Source organism: Melanotaenia boesemani, chromosome 3, assembly GCF_017639745.1.
Source record: "Melanotaenia boesemani isolate fMelBoe1 chromosome 3, fMelBoe1.pri, whole genome shotgun sequence".
NCBI lineage: Eukaryota > Metazoa > Chordata > Actinopteri > Atheriniformes > Melanotaeniidae > Melanotaenia > Melanotaenia boesemani.
In genome coordinates, this window is record NC_055684.1 from 11,385,870 (window position 1) to 11,403,242 (window position 17,373).

The 17,373-nt window shown below is 39.9% G+C and overlaps 1 protein-coding gene across 5 annotated transcripts in view; it reads right to left on the reverse strand.

Moving 5' to 3' along the window:
* LOC121635895 (plasma membrane calcium-transporting ATPase 1-like) overlaps nucleotides 1-17,373 on the reverse strand; it is a 115,035-nt gene that overhangs the window by 25,221 nt on the left and 72,441 nt on the right. For all 5 annotated transcript variants that reach the window (XM_041979319.1, XM_041979293.1, XM_041979303.1 and 2 more), the window contains 8 exons: nucleotides 10,975-11,148; nucleotides 8,150-8,364; nucleotides 7,801-8,043; nucleotides 7,479-7,720; nucleotides 7,117-7,354; nucleotides 5,590-5,769; nucleotides 2,590-2,677; nucleotides 2,305-2,411 (listed from right to left, as the gene is read on the reverse strand). In XM_041979319.1, the coding sequence (XP_041835253.1) occupies nucleotides 2,305-2,411; nucleotides 2,590-2,677; nucleotides 5,590-5,769; nucleotides 7,117-7,354; nucleotides 7,479-7,720; nucleotides 7,801-8,043; nucleotides 8,150-8,364; nucleotides 10,975-11,148 (1,487 nt within the window). The remainder of the gene's footprint in view (nucleotides 1-2,304; nucleotides 2,412-2,589; nucleotides 2,678-5,589; nucleotides 5,770-7,116; nucleotides 7,355-7,478; nucleotides 7,721-7,800; nucleotides 8,044-8,149; nucleotides 8,365-10,974; nucleotides 11,149-17,373) is intronic.

Sequence of the window (17,373 nt, forward strand, 5' to 3'; positions counted from 1 at the left end):
AATCAACCTGAGAGGTGCACTGCTGAGCAGCTCCCCCTCTGGAGAGGGTTAAGTTACCATGGTGATCTAAGCAGTTTAAAAAGCACCTTTGCAATGTTAAAACCTGTTAACTCTGGTTTTGCAGCATATCCTTCGGGAGAACTGTGGTTTACTGCAGTTCAGACGCCAACATGAGCAGCCAGAGCACAAAAAACAGAGCAAGTTCTGAGAGGTGGCAAGTGTGTGTGGCTGCTTCCTGTCTTAGCTGCAGAGAGCTGCTGCTCTTCATGAGTAAAACTTCAGCATCATTTTGCCAAACAGGGGCTGCATGACAAATACAGAGGTGAAAAGGAGGACAATCCAGCTGCTGAAGATGAAAAAAATACTTTTTGCCTCAGGAACAACTGGGCCAATGGCCAAGAAGAGATTTGAATTTAAACCTATTTTAGAGTGCAGAGCTTTCAGTCCGAGTTTTTCATGCTCCTCATTATTTTCACACAGCTCATATCTGACCGTCCTGTTTATTTTTGTCACTAAGAGCGGCTGTAAAGAAGCTGTGATGTGAGCTGCTGTGTCTCAGCACGCAGTCAGACGTTTCCAAACAGATGGAGGTGGATCGCTGGCTGATTTCAGACTAAACGGGCGTGAATTGAACAGGGACATCTGAGTGCAACCTGAAAATAATAATTTAGGACGTATTAGGACTGAGGGTTCACTGCTTTTGTGATGAGGGAGGAACAGTAACTGCTGCCAGGCTGCTGCTGTCTGACAGCACAGCAGCTGCTCAGCCGCCTGCAGGAGACGCTGCTGTTCAGATGACTTTCCACAAAAAATAAAGGTCACAACAACACGGGAACCAGATGATGGGACAGAACGCACATGCCTCAACTGTGCTTTGAAATCTATCAATACCAGCTTTGGTATCAGCCGATTTCCTGTTCAATGTGACTGTCTGCTCCAACACCAGCTGGGAAAAACTCCTCACACTGAATCTTTCTACATCTAACAATCATCAGCAGATGATCCAATTTTCTGCTGACAAACAGCAACCAGTCAGAGGAGATGCTTTAGATGGCAGATTTACTGTAATATACTCCAGAGTAAACCAAACCAAAACCTGACTGAATATGATTACATGTAAACAGCTCATCGTCTTAACCTGGATAAGATTCTTTTCAGAAGAAACAACAACTGAACGAACGTATGTGGAGCAGGCCAGGCTTGAACATACTATGTAAACATCTATACGTCTGAAACAGCATCAGAACATCCCAGCCAAATATTTACGACATGAGGTGAAGCCTGAGCCTTTAACGTAGCAGATGTACAGAGGGCATCATTTCACCGTTTTGTGAGTCAGCTGGCTGTAAATGTGAGTTGTGATTTTGGTCCAGGCTGGCGTAGCCTGAGTTTATTTTATCGCTTTCACTGTAAAAGTTTTATAAATCACCTGATAAATGATGATATGAATACTTTCTTCTCATTTATTCAGCAGCTAAACATGAAAGTGCCACTGGTTTTACTGTGCAAATGTGTTACTAATATCAGAATATAATATAGAATTATTTTTGCTGGTGTTTATCCAGTGAAAGTTGAACAGTTTTCAATTTTATAGTGGATACAGCTCCTTCTGAGCAGTTGCCACATTAAATTTTAATTCCAATCTTATAACATCAAAATGACTAAATTATATAATTTCAAATTTCATGAATTTAGAAGAGAAATGTATCAAAATGTGTAAAAAAAAAAAAAAAAAAAAAAAAACAAAACAAAACAAACACTTGTAAATGTTTTCAACTGCAAATAGTGCCAAATGGGACCAGTTTTAGTAAAATCCCTGAACAGTTCTGAGGACTGAGATCACTGATCAGGATATTGTTCATGTTACTGACACATAATAAAATTAAATAAAATAAATGAAAAATACTCTATTAATCCCAGAGGGAAATTGCAAATAATTATACTGTAAATCAGAACATATACAACAAACCATATTGTGTGTGTAGATCTGTACATAAAGGCAGTAACATGATGGCAGAGGGGGACCCTGCGGTGCTGAGTGCATTCAAGCTCAACATTTATTGATTCATAATTCCATTTTACAGCAACATCAATGAATCCATGACACTAAAGTCACTAGTTATCATGGTTGGCGTTTCATGGCTGGATTAGAAATGTTTTTCACCCATGAGATTAGTTATTTTCTGATGTTAATGGAGCAGATGAAAATGAGACAGCAGATGAGTGAAGCAGTGAAGAGCCAACAGAATAAACAAAGAAAACTGAAAAACTGGAGAAAAAAAAGGAAGAAGAAGAACTAGTTACCATGGCAAAGCCAACATCAGCTTTCTTGAGGGCGGGGCCGTCGTTAGTACCGTCTCCTGTCACCGCCACCACCTGTCGGGTTTCTCCCACTGTGCTGTCGATGATGCCTGATCAGCAGAGTGGAACAAAAACAATATTCATTCCAGTGACTGCATGAATTTTTAAGAAACATGGAGAGTTCATTTGCTGCGTTTGGAGCAGATGATTCCCCTCAGCTCCCATTATGAACAAGGACAAGCGAACATGTCCATATACCAACATTAAATCTCAACAGAACGAGCTCACCTTTGACCAGAGTGTGCTTGTCTGTTGGCGATGATCGAGCCAGAACACGTAGTTTAGGCCAAACTTTGTCCAGACGTTCTTGTTCCACCTGGAAATGTAAAGCTAAGTATTAGATATTAAATATAATCAGAATAGAATAAATACTTCCAGTATTGTCACTGTATATTGAAAGCATCACAGGACAGCCTGGGAACAAGTTTTCAGAGAAAATGAGCAAATGTACTATTGATTGCAGAGCAATAAATGTTTTTACTTTATATTAGAAACAAGTTTAAGCTGGTTAAAATACACATTCACAAAGTTTTTCTAATTAAAACTGAGCTCAGGGTAAATGAGAAAAATTCCCGGTCAGTGAGTACCCACAATATATTTACACTAATTGAACACTGATGTGTTTTTTGACTGAGGCGAATCTGGAGCTGGTTTTGGGCCACAGAGCTCAGAGAAACAGATTCCAGAGCAGCAAAAAATCTTCGCTGTTACAGATATGAAACTATTTGGATAAGAGGCTTGACCTGGGGGACCTCTGGGGTAATGGGGATGCCTACTGCCACCAGCAACTCACTTTCTAGAGGGAAGTTTGCTTCCCTCTGGACTTACACCCTCAGACCCCTCTCCTTCCCCACTCTCACACACACACATAGGGTGTTGGGAGGCGTGCATGTCATGCTGAGTAGAGCGGTTGGGACCATCTAAGTGGCCTCGTTGGCTGCACCCTGTTACTACTCGTCTCTCAGTTTTATTTACACTTAGTCATCAAAACACGAGAAACACAACACACAAACAACTTCTGGGGGGCGTGCCATGTAGTACATGGCGGGCGGGGCTGCTCATGTGGCTTCACTCACAGCACATTGTGGTTACTGCCCAAGCGGCAACCTCCGCCGGTAAAATGTGGAGCCTATGCAAAAAATTGCAGCCCAGGCCCTGGATGACCCATGACTGCGGGGGGATCTGGCTGGGGCCTTCCTTTGTGTCCTCTGGGTGGGTCCGGGGTCGTCTTCGTGGTAGGGTGGCTGGGGATCATGGTCCGGGATTGCTGCTGATCGTCCCAGTCCCTTGGCCACCCTAATCTGCCTTTAGCCTCCATAGAGGCGTGGTCGCATTTGCACGATCACACTCGTCTTTGATCACTCCTCATTCTTCATGCCGTGCATGCTGACACAGTCACTGAGTAGTAATAAAGTACTGAGTCGTACTGAAACTTTGCCACTTTCACGTTTAAAAAAGAAAAGAAAAAGATCAAAGAAAGAAAAAACAAAATGAGTCAGAATGGTCAACTGTTTGCCTGATCTATTACAGAAGGTTAAAGCAGCTTCGTTGCTCTTGTTTGGTATTTCACTTGTACATTTCTGCATCGTGTGAATGTTTTCCACTGCCACTGCATATAATCATTGTGACGGTGAGCCCTGATGAAATTCACATTACACTGCAGGGATGTCCTGTTGTAGTTCAGCAGTACGTACTCTGGTTTTCCTTTCCTGCCAGATCCATCATTCTTTCCCTCGTGGTAAGTCCTGTCTCCTTCCTAGCTTTGCATTTTTGAATGTGAAGCCTATAAATAAAGTTTATTTAATTCTGGTCTACCTGCCTCCAGTCTGTGTATCTTATGTTTGGGTCTACCGCCTTCTGAAACAGACCTAACACCACATGAGGCTGCTGTTGGAGTTTAAGTGAACAGTGTGTACAGGTCCTCTGACCCACGGAAAATCAGAGAGGTTCTCAGAAAGCTCCAGAGCTGAACCAACTCTGAACTGGAGTCAGCACCATGTAATTCCTCACATCAGAAAAGCTTAGAGACAGACAAACCTGTCAGCGTCTCTGTTTAAAGATGATTTGATGACTAAAGCTTGCATGTCACTCTCTCCTCTGAACAAATGAGAACACTGCCACAGATGGTACATTTTGTCTGGTGGCTCCATTTTGTTCAAAATGGGTTATGTGTGTACTAATGCTACAGTGAAGTAAAGACATTATACTCAGAGCACCGATTATGTTGAGGGAGAGAAAGAATCTAGGGACATAAAACATTAAAACAAATTAACTGTCCTGAACACACTGATAAAATGTGTCCCGGAACTTCCTGACAGCCAGGCACGGCGCCAGGATTTTTTTTCTCCTGGTGCTAATGAGGGACTTGACCAATACGTGGGGGTGCTAAGAAAATAACAGATTTCCATGACTTAGGTAACTTTATACATAGGTTATCGATTTTTTCAATAAAAGTGGCTAAGATACACAGCAATTTAACTGAATTAGCCAAAGAACATTCAGCAAAATAACCAGGCCTACAACGAGCCACAAAGCAACGGCAAAAATGTTTTCACGTGGAAAGGTGCAAGATTCAGCACCAGACAGCGACCATGTGATAAACAAGCAACACATACAGAATGCAACAAACGCATTTATTCTACATGCATAATTAATGAAATCAACTATGCATTGCTTTTATTGCCTCGGATCACAACATAACTTAAGAAATTAAACTGATTGCGAGATAAATTTAACATACTACACAGTGCAGGCGCAACGAGAAGTGCAAACAATTTGTATCTAATGATTCGGACCACCTCAGCCTAGCGTGAGTTTCAACAAAAAGTTTCCGCCCGCCCTCTGTCCCCTCTTAATCAGTGCACAGAAGAAACATGCAAGCGGAGAATCTCCGCAAACTGTTTTTAAACTAATACATTCCTTTATTATAATATTATATATAAATTCATAATTATATTTTTTATAATCTAATTTCTTGGGGGGGCTTAATGGGGCTACACAGATTTATCACGGGGCTGTAGCACCCCCTAGCCCCGGTGTGGCGCCGTGGATGCTGACAGCTGACCTATTTCACACATAAAAAAAAAAAAAAAAAAGAAGAAAATGGTGATGACTGGATTCAGTCACTAATTTCTACCATTTTTAAGTGTTGAGAACATTTAATGTTAAAACCTATTTACATCTGCTTAGTTTCAGACTAGTAACAACAAGTCTTTATGCCCGTCTTACCTCTCCCTTGTCGTTTCTGATCTGCTGATTGAACTCCTTGCCCTCCAAACACAGAAAGTCTTCTCCAGGTTGCAGGATGCCACACTTGGTTGCAATCGCACGGGCGGTGTTGATGTTGTCTCCAGTGACCATACGGACTGTGATTCCTGCACGCTGGCACTTAGCAATAGCCTCTGGAACCTAAACGAGAGTGGGAACAGAGGGACTTGATGGCTAAAGCCTGCATGTCACTCTCCTCTAAACATATGAGAACACTGTCTCCCACACAAGGTACAATTTGTCTGCTGGTTTTGTTTTGCTAAAGTGATGTTGACGAGAAAAATTCTCCTGAAACCAACAGGATGTTTTCTTTGAAGTTTAGAACATGGAGGTCTGTTTGGGGTCCAGCTTGTTCTGAACCAGCAGTAACAGTAACTACTAGAAACACAGAGCTTCATCCCAACCGTGACTGAGTGCAGTCATCTTAGAGCAGGAGATGAAAAGCTGTGCACACAGATACCTGTGAAGAGCTGGTTATCCTAACGTCTGTTTAACAGTCAGAAAAGCTGGAGGCTGCTTCGTCTGCTCATCAGGTGGCTCCTCTGATACGTTATACGATCTGACATACAGAACATCCAGGGTTCTGTGGGTTTGGTTATAAATATGTAAACACACCCATATCTTTGATCTGTGAGCTAGATCTGAGTTAACAGAGTGAAGGGGCTGGATTGTGCTATATGACATCTGAGAACAAACTCAGATTAAGACCCTGTTGGGTCAACACACACCAGCTGCCTGGTCAAGCTCATTTAATGAGCATCAGAACATCCTCAGCACATCTGCTGTTGTGTAGATTTCTCCTGATGTTTAGACATGAAAAGAGCTGCTGTTAAAAGGTGTTTGAAAGGTGACGTCTTTTTGTGAACACATGAACCAACAGGCTGATAAATATATCACAGGTGTAAGACTCTAAATCTTAAATGACAGCCTGGACACACAGTGGTAGTCAGGATTAACTGAACAGCAGATGATCTTAAGTGTGGTAGTTCCTAAGAATACTGTAAGTATCGTTTAATGCATCTTGGCCAAATAATTTCATCCAAACAGTTGAAGAGTCAGTGTGTTACGGTCAGGGTATTTATGCTGAAGCATACTGTTTGGTCAGTAACAAGCATGTTTGTTCAGAGTAAGAAAAAAAAGTTTTGTGCCCAGAAATCAATCCCAGGTCATAAAGAGTATTTCATTGGCTTGTTTCTCTTGGTTGTTTCCATCCTGTCTGTGATCTTCGTGCTCTGACATTACAACAGCAGCAACTGCCTTTACATCAGGAAAATGCTCATTTGTTTAATCCATCAACAGAAGAATGATGAAAATCTAATGTGAGATTCAAGCTGTATGTATCTGAGGTTGCCACAGTGATTCTAGCTACTAATGACTGAAAATTCTGTGAAACTCTGACAACATCCCATGTGCTGTGGCAGGTTTATTAAAATAAAAAACCTAACAAACAAAAAAGGGACGTGTTTCAGCTTGTGGACTGTGCTGTACCTCAGGTCTGACAGGATCCTCAATGCCCACCACAGCAATGCAGGTGAGCTCATTAAGGATATCATTCTCGTTGTCCCAATTAGGCTCTCCAGCTTCAGCAGGAAAGTCCCTGTACGCCACACAGATGGTCCTCAAGCCGTCGCACGCCATTGGTTCAATCACCTTACGCACCATCTCATCACGGTCCTTCGGTTTAAACACACGAGGCTGACCCTGGCTGTCCAGGATATGAGAGCATCTGAATGACAGAGATTATGAGACGTTACTAAACAGTTAGCAAGTCCATCCATGACTCCATTCATCAAGCCGACCTCTGCCTGCAGACAGGCAACTGTCAATCAGTTGAGTGAGTCTTTTCTTACTTTCTCAGGACAATCTCTGATGCTCCTTTGCTGTACATGCGGAAGCCTCCATCAGCGTTCTTCAGCACCGTGCTCATGGACTTGCGGGAGGAGTTGAAGGTGTAAACTTTGTAGAGTTTCTCCTCAGGGATCTCTTCTCTGATTGGCTGATAGTCCCTCTTGAGATCCAATACCAGGCCAAGGAGAGCGCACTCAGTCTTGTTGCCAACATGGCGGGGGAGACCGCCCTCCTTCTCTGGAGGCTGCAAAGATATTAAAGTTTTATCAGTTCCCTCTTTAGTTTAGGGTTACATAAAGAATGGTTTCATTGGGACAGTCTTACCAGAATCTTGGTGGTGTATGCCGAGTTGATGGAAATGCTGTTGACCATCATTTCCAGCGTCTCTGGTTTGATGGCATCAGGTTCGGGAACAGTCTTGTGGTGAGTATCGCCGATGTATGCCTGCACCACAGTCATGCGGTTCATGGTCAGCGTGCCCGTCTTGTCTGAGCAGATTGCTGTAGCGTTGCCCATGGTCTCGCAAGCGTCCAGGTGGCGCACCAAGTTGTTGTCCTTCATCATTTTCTAAAACATAAAGAAAGCATGAAAATATAAAACAAAACGAATTAAGACTGAGGAGATTCTCAGAGTAGTTCATCACTGTTCCACCTCTCTGTATCTTCCTGTATACCTTGACAGAATAGGCCAGAGAGATGGTAACGGCGAGCGGCAATCCCTCAGGAACAGCGACCACCAGCACCGTCACACCAATAATGAAGAACTTGACAAAATATTTCATGTATATGGGCGTGCACTCAGCCACCCAGGACCGACCCTGGATCCCAAAGATGTCAATCACAAAGTAGAGGATGAGGATGATGACGGTGATAGCCGAACTGAACAGACCTGGGTGAAAAAGGCACAACATCCCACTTAAGATAAACAAGCTTTATTCAGATGAGACTAAAATCACAAATCTTTTTGGTCTATTTGTATTTGATGCAGTATTTCTCCATCCTTTATATTACGGGGGGTGTCCAGTATAAATATATGACATTATTGTTGTTATCAATTTATGTTTCTCTTTATTTTTTTTTCTTTCTATAGTCACAAACGATGATTAATCACTATTATTCAATTAATTCATTTCTAAGCTGTGATTAATCTAATTAAAAACTTTAATCATTTGACAGCCCTGGTAAATATTAAACTGAGGAAAAATATGGTTGAAGCAGCACTTAAATTTCTGAAATAAATTTCAGGTTTTTCATCTTTTCTAAAAGGATAAAAAATGTAGACCTCTTGATAATGTACTTGTATTTCTTTGCACTAAAACAAAGAGAAAAAAAAAGAATTTTTGTTGTCAGAGGGTTATTATGCTATTATTTTATTGATCTGGCCCCGTTGAGATCAAATTGCCCTGTATGTGAACCCTGAATTAAAAGGAGTTTGACAACCTTAGGACGAATTGAAGATTAGATGCAATCAGCTAGTTTCCTTAGCTCTGTAATTATTTTTATGAATTGGTTTATATGAACAGTTATTATAAATTGGACTAATGTGGATCATGTAATGGATTTGTTTTAACTGGATTACAAATAGACTACAATAAATTGGATGGAATTAGACTGTATATGTAAAAGTACCTTGAGTTTACTGTTGTGAATTGGCGCTGTATAAATAAAGCTGAATTAAATGGAATTTCTACAAATATGGCAAACTACTGTAAACGTGTCTAAGCCAGCAGCCGCTTCCGTCTAAAGCAGCATTACTTGAATGTGGTGAACCCAGAACAACAGCAGAGGGAGGAGGCCATGACATGACGTCTTTGTTTTTCTTACCAGGTAAACTTTGCCCCGTGTTCATATCAGAAAAATTTAGTTTGTTGACATTCCTATACAATGTCTGAATTGATATGACTGTTGTTACAGCTGCTGCAGTCTTTTTCAATTCTAGATCTTCTATAAATTCAATTTTGAGATCATTTTTAAATCAAATCAATTTTATTTATAAAGTGGAGCACCAGCCACCCAGTGAAGGGCGATCATCGTGGCAACAACCCCCAAACCGAGCAAGCAAAGCTCCAGGAAAAAGAAAATTTTTCTTCTGTATAAAGCCTGAAGTTTTTGGATTTAAACAAATTAAGTAACTTCTGTATTTTAACAAGTCTCCCCAGAAAATGTTTTTTAAAGTTTATATTGTGAACTAAAATACTTCACATTACAATATGAAATATGTCTGCAAAAGAGCCATCATCAGCTGGTCTGATGTCCGACAAACAGCGGTTTGCTTGAGTCCTGCTGGGGTCTTGCTGGCAGACGGTCGCTGTGTCCGAGCTGTCTGAGAAACATGTAATCACATTTTCCTCGGTCTGATTCCTCAACAAAAGCCTCTTTGTTGCCTGTAACCTCCTTCGCCCTCTCCTCCTCTCCTTCTATCAGCTATCAAAACTAACTGTTAACTTGCAGACTTTCATCTTCTTAAATACGTTTATTCTCCCTGCTGACAGGCAGCCTTCATCTCTACGAGGCTAATTCCTTAAAATCACAGATTAATGACGGCTGAGCTGCAGCCACAAATATTTTTTCTAGTTTATATTTTATCAAGGCAGAGTGGTCTGTATGCAAAGCACAGATCAATATCGAAAGGGAACCCAGCACCTGACAAATAAAGTTTAAGTTTTGTTGTTTTCTTTTTTCTATCTGGATGAACAGGTAACAGGCTTTTCTTAGTCACCTATGATGAGCGCTTCGACCTAAATTCCACTTTCTGTCTCATAATGATGGGAGTTTTATTACTCAGGCCTGCCTATGGCCACCCCTCCCTCCCCACCTACACTGTCCTGAAAACACCAAAGTGTATTAAGGTCAATTGCAATGACACAAAAAACACCTTTAGTTCCAGGCTGAATCGTGTTCTCAGAAAATAAATAAATAAATAAATTCCATCCAATAAAACTGAGTGCATTTTGAACCTTGGGCTCTCCATTCTGTCACCTCCTGATCACGCTGCAGGTTTTTAAAGGAACAGTTCCACATTTCTGACAATGTTTTCTGTGTCCTCCTCAGAATCAGAGCAGAATATTTCTATCTCTTTGTATCCAGTTAAGAAATCATTTAACACATTACTGGGAAGAAGAAGAAGAAGAAAAAAAAAAGAAAATGAAAAGAGCTCTAAAAATAAATCCAGCTTCTACACGTATCAGGTAAGATGAAACGCAGACATGTTGAGGTCACCGCTTTCAGTCATGTTGCCATGGTGGCTGCATTTCACATTTTTACATGTTTATTTTTAGTTTTCTTTTTACAGTTCACTGTAAACTTGATTTGTTTTTAATAAGCGCAAAATCACATTATTTGACTTTGAAGCTGTTTAAAAAGGTAGAGGGTTTTGTTTCTCCATCTTCAGATAGAGTCAGTGTTTCTCTCCAGCTTCCAGCAGTGGTATTAAGTGATACAGTGATCACATATTCCAGTAGTTATGTAAATATTATGTGTGTGTTTGTGTGACCCTCACCAAACTTCCCGATCAGTACAGCCAATCTGGTTAGTTTGCCCTGCAGCACAGACTTCTCCTTCTTAGTCACATTGACCTTCTTGACCTGTTTGACCTCCTCCTTCTCCTCCGACTCGGCAGCCTCCTCACTCTTCAGCGGCTGGATCTCCAGGGCGATGCCATCCTGAGTCTTAGCTGGTTGGGGAGGTGGAGGGTGAGTGACAGATGAGGAGGTGGTGGGTCAGAACGGGTCAGGTCAGGGTTTTGGGTTAGGAGAAACAGAGTGGCATTTGTGATGGTGGAAACGAAAATGAATATAGTTTCAAGAAGGAAGATGGAAAAAAAGGGAGGTTTTGGGACAAGATCAGGGAGAAAAAAACGAAGAAAACGGTAAATGAAATAAATCAATGTATATCATTAAATAACAAAAGAAAGAGGAGCAGGGTTCGGGGTGGTTTGAGAATGAAGGAAGAGAGGCAGAGAAAATGTTACACACTGAGTCAAAGCTGGAAACGAGCACGAGTTTCAGATACAGACAAGACCTCAGACTTTGAATCATTACATGGTGGCCCGCTAGTTGAATGCAGAGAATAATGAGGCATTGCATCATTTCAAACAACATCCATGAGAAGGTTAAAATAGCTTCACAGTGTCACCGATAATTTGGGAGCAGCAGTTGGTAATTAGGAGTCGACGATGGAGCTATGATCAATCACAGACACAGTTTGTTTCCTATGACAGTTCTGAGCTCTGACATCTGATACTGTGTTTAGTTTCGCTTCCTGCTCAATGACTCTGCTGCTCCTCATTTGCATAAACAAAATTTGTATTTGCATTTCACTTCATCAGCTGGGATCCTGTTTGGACTGGAGTGGTACATCTGGAACTTTCTGATCGGTCTAATTTCAGCTCAACTCGTTCCATCCTCTGTTATTTGTTATATTTGCAAATTAAAGAAAGGTGAGTAGGTGATGAACAGAAACGGATCAGTCTGATGTGCTGGCTCTCATCATGAATGTCTGAGCTGACAATGATGCCCGAGGCTATAATCAGTTTACCTCCAAACTCTCTAGATCTGCTTCGGTTATTACATTTAAATACTGGACACCATTTGTAGGGTCTTTCAATATAAATAATCTGTTGGCTGACTGAGCATCAACCTGCTAAATGACAATATTTCCATCACATCTGGAACCAACAATGATCAGATCATGGACATAAAAACAGGTCAAATTCCTGGATGTCAAATGTTTCCACATAAAGAAAACCGCTCAGCTCATAACATCTTTAACTTACTGTCCAACTTCTGTTACTGCATGAACCAGAGACAAATAAAGTCTGGTGGGAAGCTGGTGGGATAAAGTTAAAACAATTTTAAAGCTATTTACTTCTAGGAATGTTATAATTACTAGACTTCACTAATTCATTAATTGCAGTATTAAATGCCACAATTAATGAATCATAAAGATCCCTCAGTATCGTCACTTTCCAGAAAAGATTATGTCTGAAAGATATCAGCAGATCAACACAACTGCAGGATAACCGCCAGCTTAGACAATGTTCAGTTACTGGGTTAAATTATGTTATTTTCTACTTAACAGAACATTGAAATGAAATATTCTCTCATTAGTAATTTTGTACGAATCGGGTTGGGCTTACAGCTCAATGTGAAGAGTTAAACAGGGCTCATTGAACATTATTTGAATAATAAGAAAAAAAAAAAAATCAATCAGTGAACAATGCCCTGTAGAAAAAAAATAATTTCAGATATCTGGTCTTGTTTGTTTGTTTTCAGTGTTACAGTATTATTTATATTTCAAACAGCAGCTGTTCTGCAACAGAAAGCTGGAAATTTAAACTAATTTAAGCTTTATTTCCACCTGTGTTTCTAAGTTCTCTACTCAAGTTTTTATGATGTAGTTTCCAGAAAGAAGTCTCTGAAGTCCAGGTAGAGGTCCTGTAGCCTTTTCCATCAGTTTTCTCAGAAAAATCCAGAATTAATATGTAGGATTTATTTTATCTTTATAGAGCAGAGGGATTTTAGTGGGAATGGGACATTTTTCTAACGTTACTTTGTTTCTGAATTGTTATGTTGGCATTAAAAGACAGAAATCAATAAAACATAAAGATCTATACGGAGAGTTCGTGTGATTTTACACATTTAGAATGTTATGAAATTATTGTATTATTGTGATAATCACAATATTCTGCTTATTTCTGACAATAAGTGAACCAAGAGAATGTACAATCATGAAATACCTTTTTACTTCCAAACTGGAGATTAAGACAGGAAATAACTATTTCAACACTAATCTGTTTGTATTTTCTGCTATTGCATACTGTATTAAATTAACCACCAATTAAAATATATTTATGGATTAAGTTTGAGCTTTTTTTTTTATCATCCTATAAACTTTTTGTTCAGCAGGGCAAATGTTGATATTTAGGATTATGAGTATGGTTCCATAAATTCAGTTTAGAAATTGTTGGAAATTATCCTAAAGTTTGCAGTTACACCACCATTGTGGTATACCATGATGCTTCTCCAAAACTCTTTTTTGACCAACTCACCTGAGGTAAAAGTGTTTCTAGAGCATTGCTTAGTTTTGTTTAGTTTTTTTTTTTTAAATAAGCCGATTTCTTGGGTGACATTTATGAAAACTAAATTTGTAAAAACAACATAAATAGATAACACGAGTCATCAATAATGCTGAACAAAATCCATGACTTCATGTCTGCTCTAGAACATTTAAAGGTTAAACAATCAGCAGACTTATTAGACAGCGTTGCTGTCTCAGCGCCTTAATTCTCTATTTAATTTTTATTTTAGTCCAGATTCTAATCTTTTTTTTTTTTCCACATATATTAAAAACTGTTTAAACTGCCATCTTAATAAAAGGTGATGCCTTCTCACACAAACCTGACAGAAAAACAGAAAAAAAACTTCTTGCGTAAGACTCAGTGAGTTTAAAAGACATCTCTTCACAATTTGTCCTTAATATCTCGGCAGAAAACATTCGGACAGTTTGGGGAGCTTAAATGTGTGGACATAGGGGGCAAAGCCAACGTGAAAAGACGATTATCATCACCTCTGTCAGGTTAATCATTAGTCACCACATAGATTGTTACCAGAAGGAAAGTCAGTTCACAACAACATGACCTCAACATGACATTTAACATTCTCGATGTGGGAATGAATCATGTGTCAGACCAGGAAGCTGTGGAGCTTAATGCACATGGTCCACTCTGAAGACAAGCCACAACATAGAACTAACTGACACAGCTTCACATGAACAGGACTGAGACCCACTGACCAACAACAGAACTGGAAACAGGCGCAGCACTGAACCATGGGAGAACACATGGCGGGCAGAGGGGAGGGCGTGTCTGACAACCAGAAAAAAAAAAAAAAAAAAAAAAAAAGCAACTCAGCAAACAAATGATGAACTCAAAGGATCACCCTAAAACAAAATGGAAAAAAAAAAAAAAAAAAAAAAAAAAACTACAGCAATGCAGAACCACGAGAGAGAGTCAGGAGGAGGTGGAGGCTGCAGAGCTGTGGAGGCTGCAGGAGATTTCAGCAAGACAGAAAGGAAAGAAGGACAGAGTCAAACAGTGATTACAAGACAACATGAAGTCCTGAGCAACACCCTGCAAGAAGTCAACAGTGAGAGAAATGAGGAGGAGAAAAGCCAAAAGGAAAGAAACTGAAGATACACAAACAGAACTGGTGCTACAAGAGCCCACAGCCCACCGATGCTGCAAGGATGCAACTCCCACACCACCAGCCTTGCTGCAGCCAGAGGACGTCGCACAGATGTTTGGATCCACTTGAATTTCTCAAACTTTCACATATACCACTGAAACAAACTCATGTTTCCCATTTCTACATGTAAGAGTGGCTGTAACGTCCACATTCAGATTCAAAACGCATACATGATGTCCATCAATAAGCTAATCAACAGCAAATATCCAACTTTAAAAAAAATCTTTCCCATTTTAATGTCTGAAAATTTGCTGCTTTTGATGCGACAGTGATCACATTGTCTCAGTTTTACACTAAAACAGACGTTTGGAGATGTCAGGTTTTAGGATACTGATGCGCAGGTTCACTGAAAAAACTACTCAAATCAAACTAACATCCCCTTGTGTTCCTAATAGTAACATGCTTAATACATATTGATTGATAGCTGCTTTTTAGGGACTAAGCAAACAGAAAAATGGTAGTAAAGTATCTTAAAATATGAGACACACCTTGGTTTGCATCAAAACAAGATGTGTTATAGACAGCGGACAACGAAGCATATTTCTGTTCCAGTCACCTGAAGGCAGCTGCCTGCTGCTGCTGGAAATATGTCTGATGGGAGCTCTGAGACAAAAACTTATTTACAGAAATCTTTGGAGCAAATGGAGGTTTGAAAGCTCATTAAAGCTGCTGAGTCGGTGGAAGGTGGGCTCAGAACTTCTGGATATTTTGACTCCAGATCACAGATTTATCTCCGTGTGGAAGAGTGTGATGAACTGCGTGTTTTTCGGTACATCAAGAAGCATTCTGTCTGCAGCAGATGCTTTAACCACGGGAGGTCAGGAGGAGGGAAGTGTGTGTCTGTGTGTTTTGAGGCAGCTTGCAGAGGAAGCTGGACATGTGTCAGATCACATGGAACATGGAGGACAGTTGGCTGATTTTAGAGTATAAACTAATGAGATAAACAATCACGCAGTCATCACATCCATTAAAATAAGGACATGTCAGAGGTTGGACGAGTGTGTTAAAGTGAAGGACATGCCTTGATTCTCAGCTTGAAAAAGGGCATTTTGATGATCAAGTTTTGAAAATACTGTCTATATATTTTGGAAGCAAACTTTTATCATAAACTGAGCTCAATAACTTGCAGGCGCTTAAAGTTTCATCAAACTAAAGCAGTTTACAGAGTTTGGCTGCATCTCCATCTTTGTTGAGGAACTGTTGTTTCACCAGCTTCTTCACCAGGTGGAGGCTCAAATCAATGCAGTCACTGATGTGTTTAATAAAAAACAGCATCTTTAACCCTTAAAACTCCCAGCCATTTTGTTTTTACTATTTTTGTTCCTTCTGCTTTTTAAATGTAAAATAACATGTAGAATCTCAACCCTTTTAAGCACAGTCAACGTTCAGACATTTTTCAGGACAGCTGCAGTTGTGAGATTATGAGTCTAAAATGCTGTAAAATTAATGTATTAATCGATATATATATATAGCATCATAAAAACCAACCGAAACAACAAAACAGAATTTATTACTAGCAGTCCTTTGTAGAAATAACATGCAGATCAACAATGACCAACCTCATCTGCATATCCTTCTTTCTGGTCTTGACTTAAGATAAAAAATATTGGCATTGAAACAAAAACAAACTACTTTCATATTTACACTTTGTTCTCTAGGTGTCTTTTGCTATTCACAGTTATGCTACTACCTACTAACCTCACAAAACCAACTCCATCTCAGCTGGCTTTTGGTACCACTATGTATCAAAAGTATCTTCTTCACTTTTTTCCAACCATAGATGACCATTATTTTTCTTCTCTTCAGACACACATAACTTGGTCACTTGTTGATCTTTGGTGGCTCCTCATTAGACATTACTGTTAATTTAAACTTTCTGATTGGTTAAAAGTTTGACAGGATGTGGCTTCATCATTATTTCCAGGTCAAAATAGAGGTCTCTTAGCAACACAGTAGTGATAGCTATCTTTTTTAATTGTGAAAGTGTGATATATAATGGTGTTATCATGCATCACTCATTGTGGATTTACTATAGTGTCTCGGAATAAACAATACATTTTGCAGCTGAAATGGAAACCTCCTGGATGGGAAATAAATGCCTGGAAAACCTCAGTAAATCATCTAAAAGATAAACTATCCATCACTATTTACCCCAAAGAGTTACACACTATTGTTCCTGACAAACTGCTGACTATATAAGCGATAGCACTTGGGAATGTAGCAGAGTTTTAAGGGTTAAATGATCATTTCAGTGACTTAGAAAAACATGTGTGTGGAAACATTTAGAGTTCACGCTTTTTCTTCAAATGAGTTTGTGATCTTTTTTTTCTGAAACATCACAGGTTTCACACAGACAAACGCAGCACAACTTGTCTCCTTGACTCCTTTTGTTGGACGTGCCCTCGTACCCTGAGCACAGATCCAGTGAAAATGGTGTTGTATTCTCATTACTGCTAAACAGAGCCAATGAATGCCTGCAAACACTTCAGATGTGTCACAGAACCGTTGCTACTGACTGCTTGTTTAAAAATCACAGATGACAAAAATGTTTAACCAGCAATAGTTTAGTTAACTGAAGAGCTTAACTGATTATATTTGCTTTAAGGTGCATTAGAACCACTTCCTCATAAACAGCAGCATGGACAAACACTTTT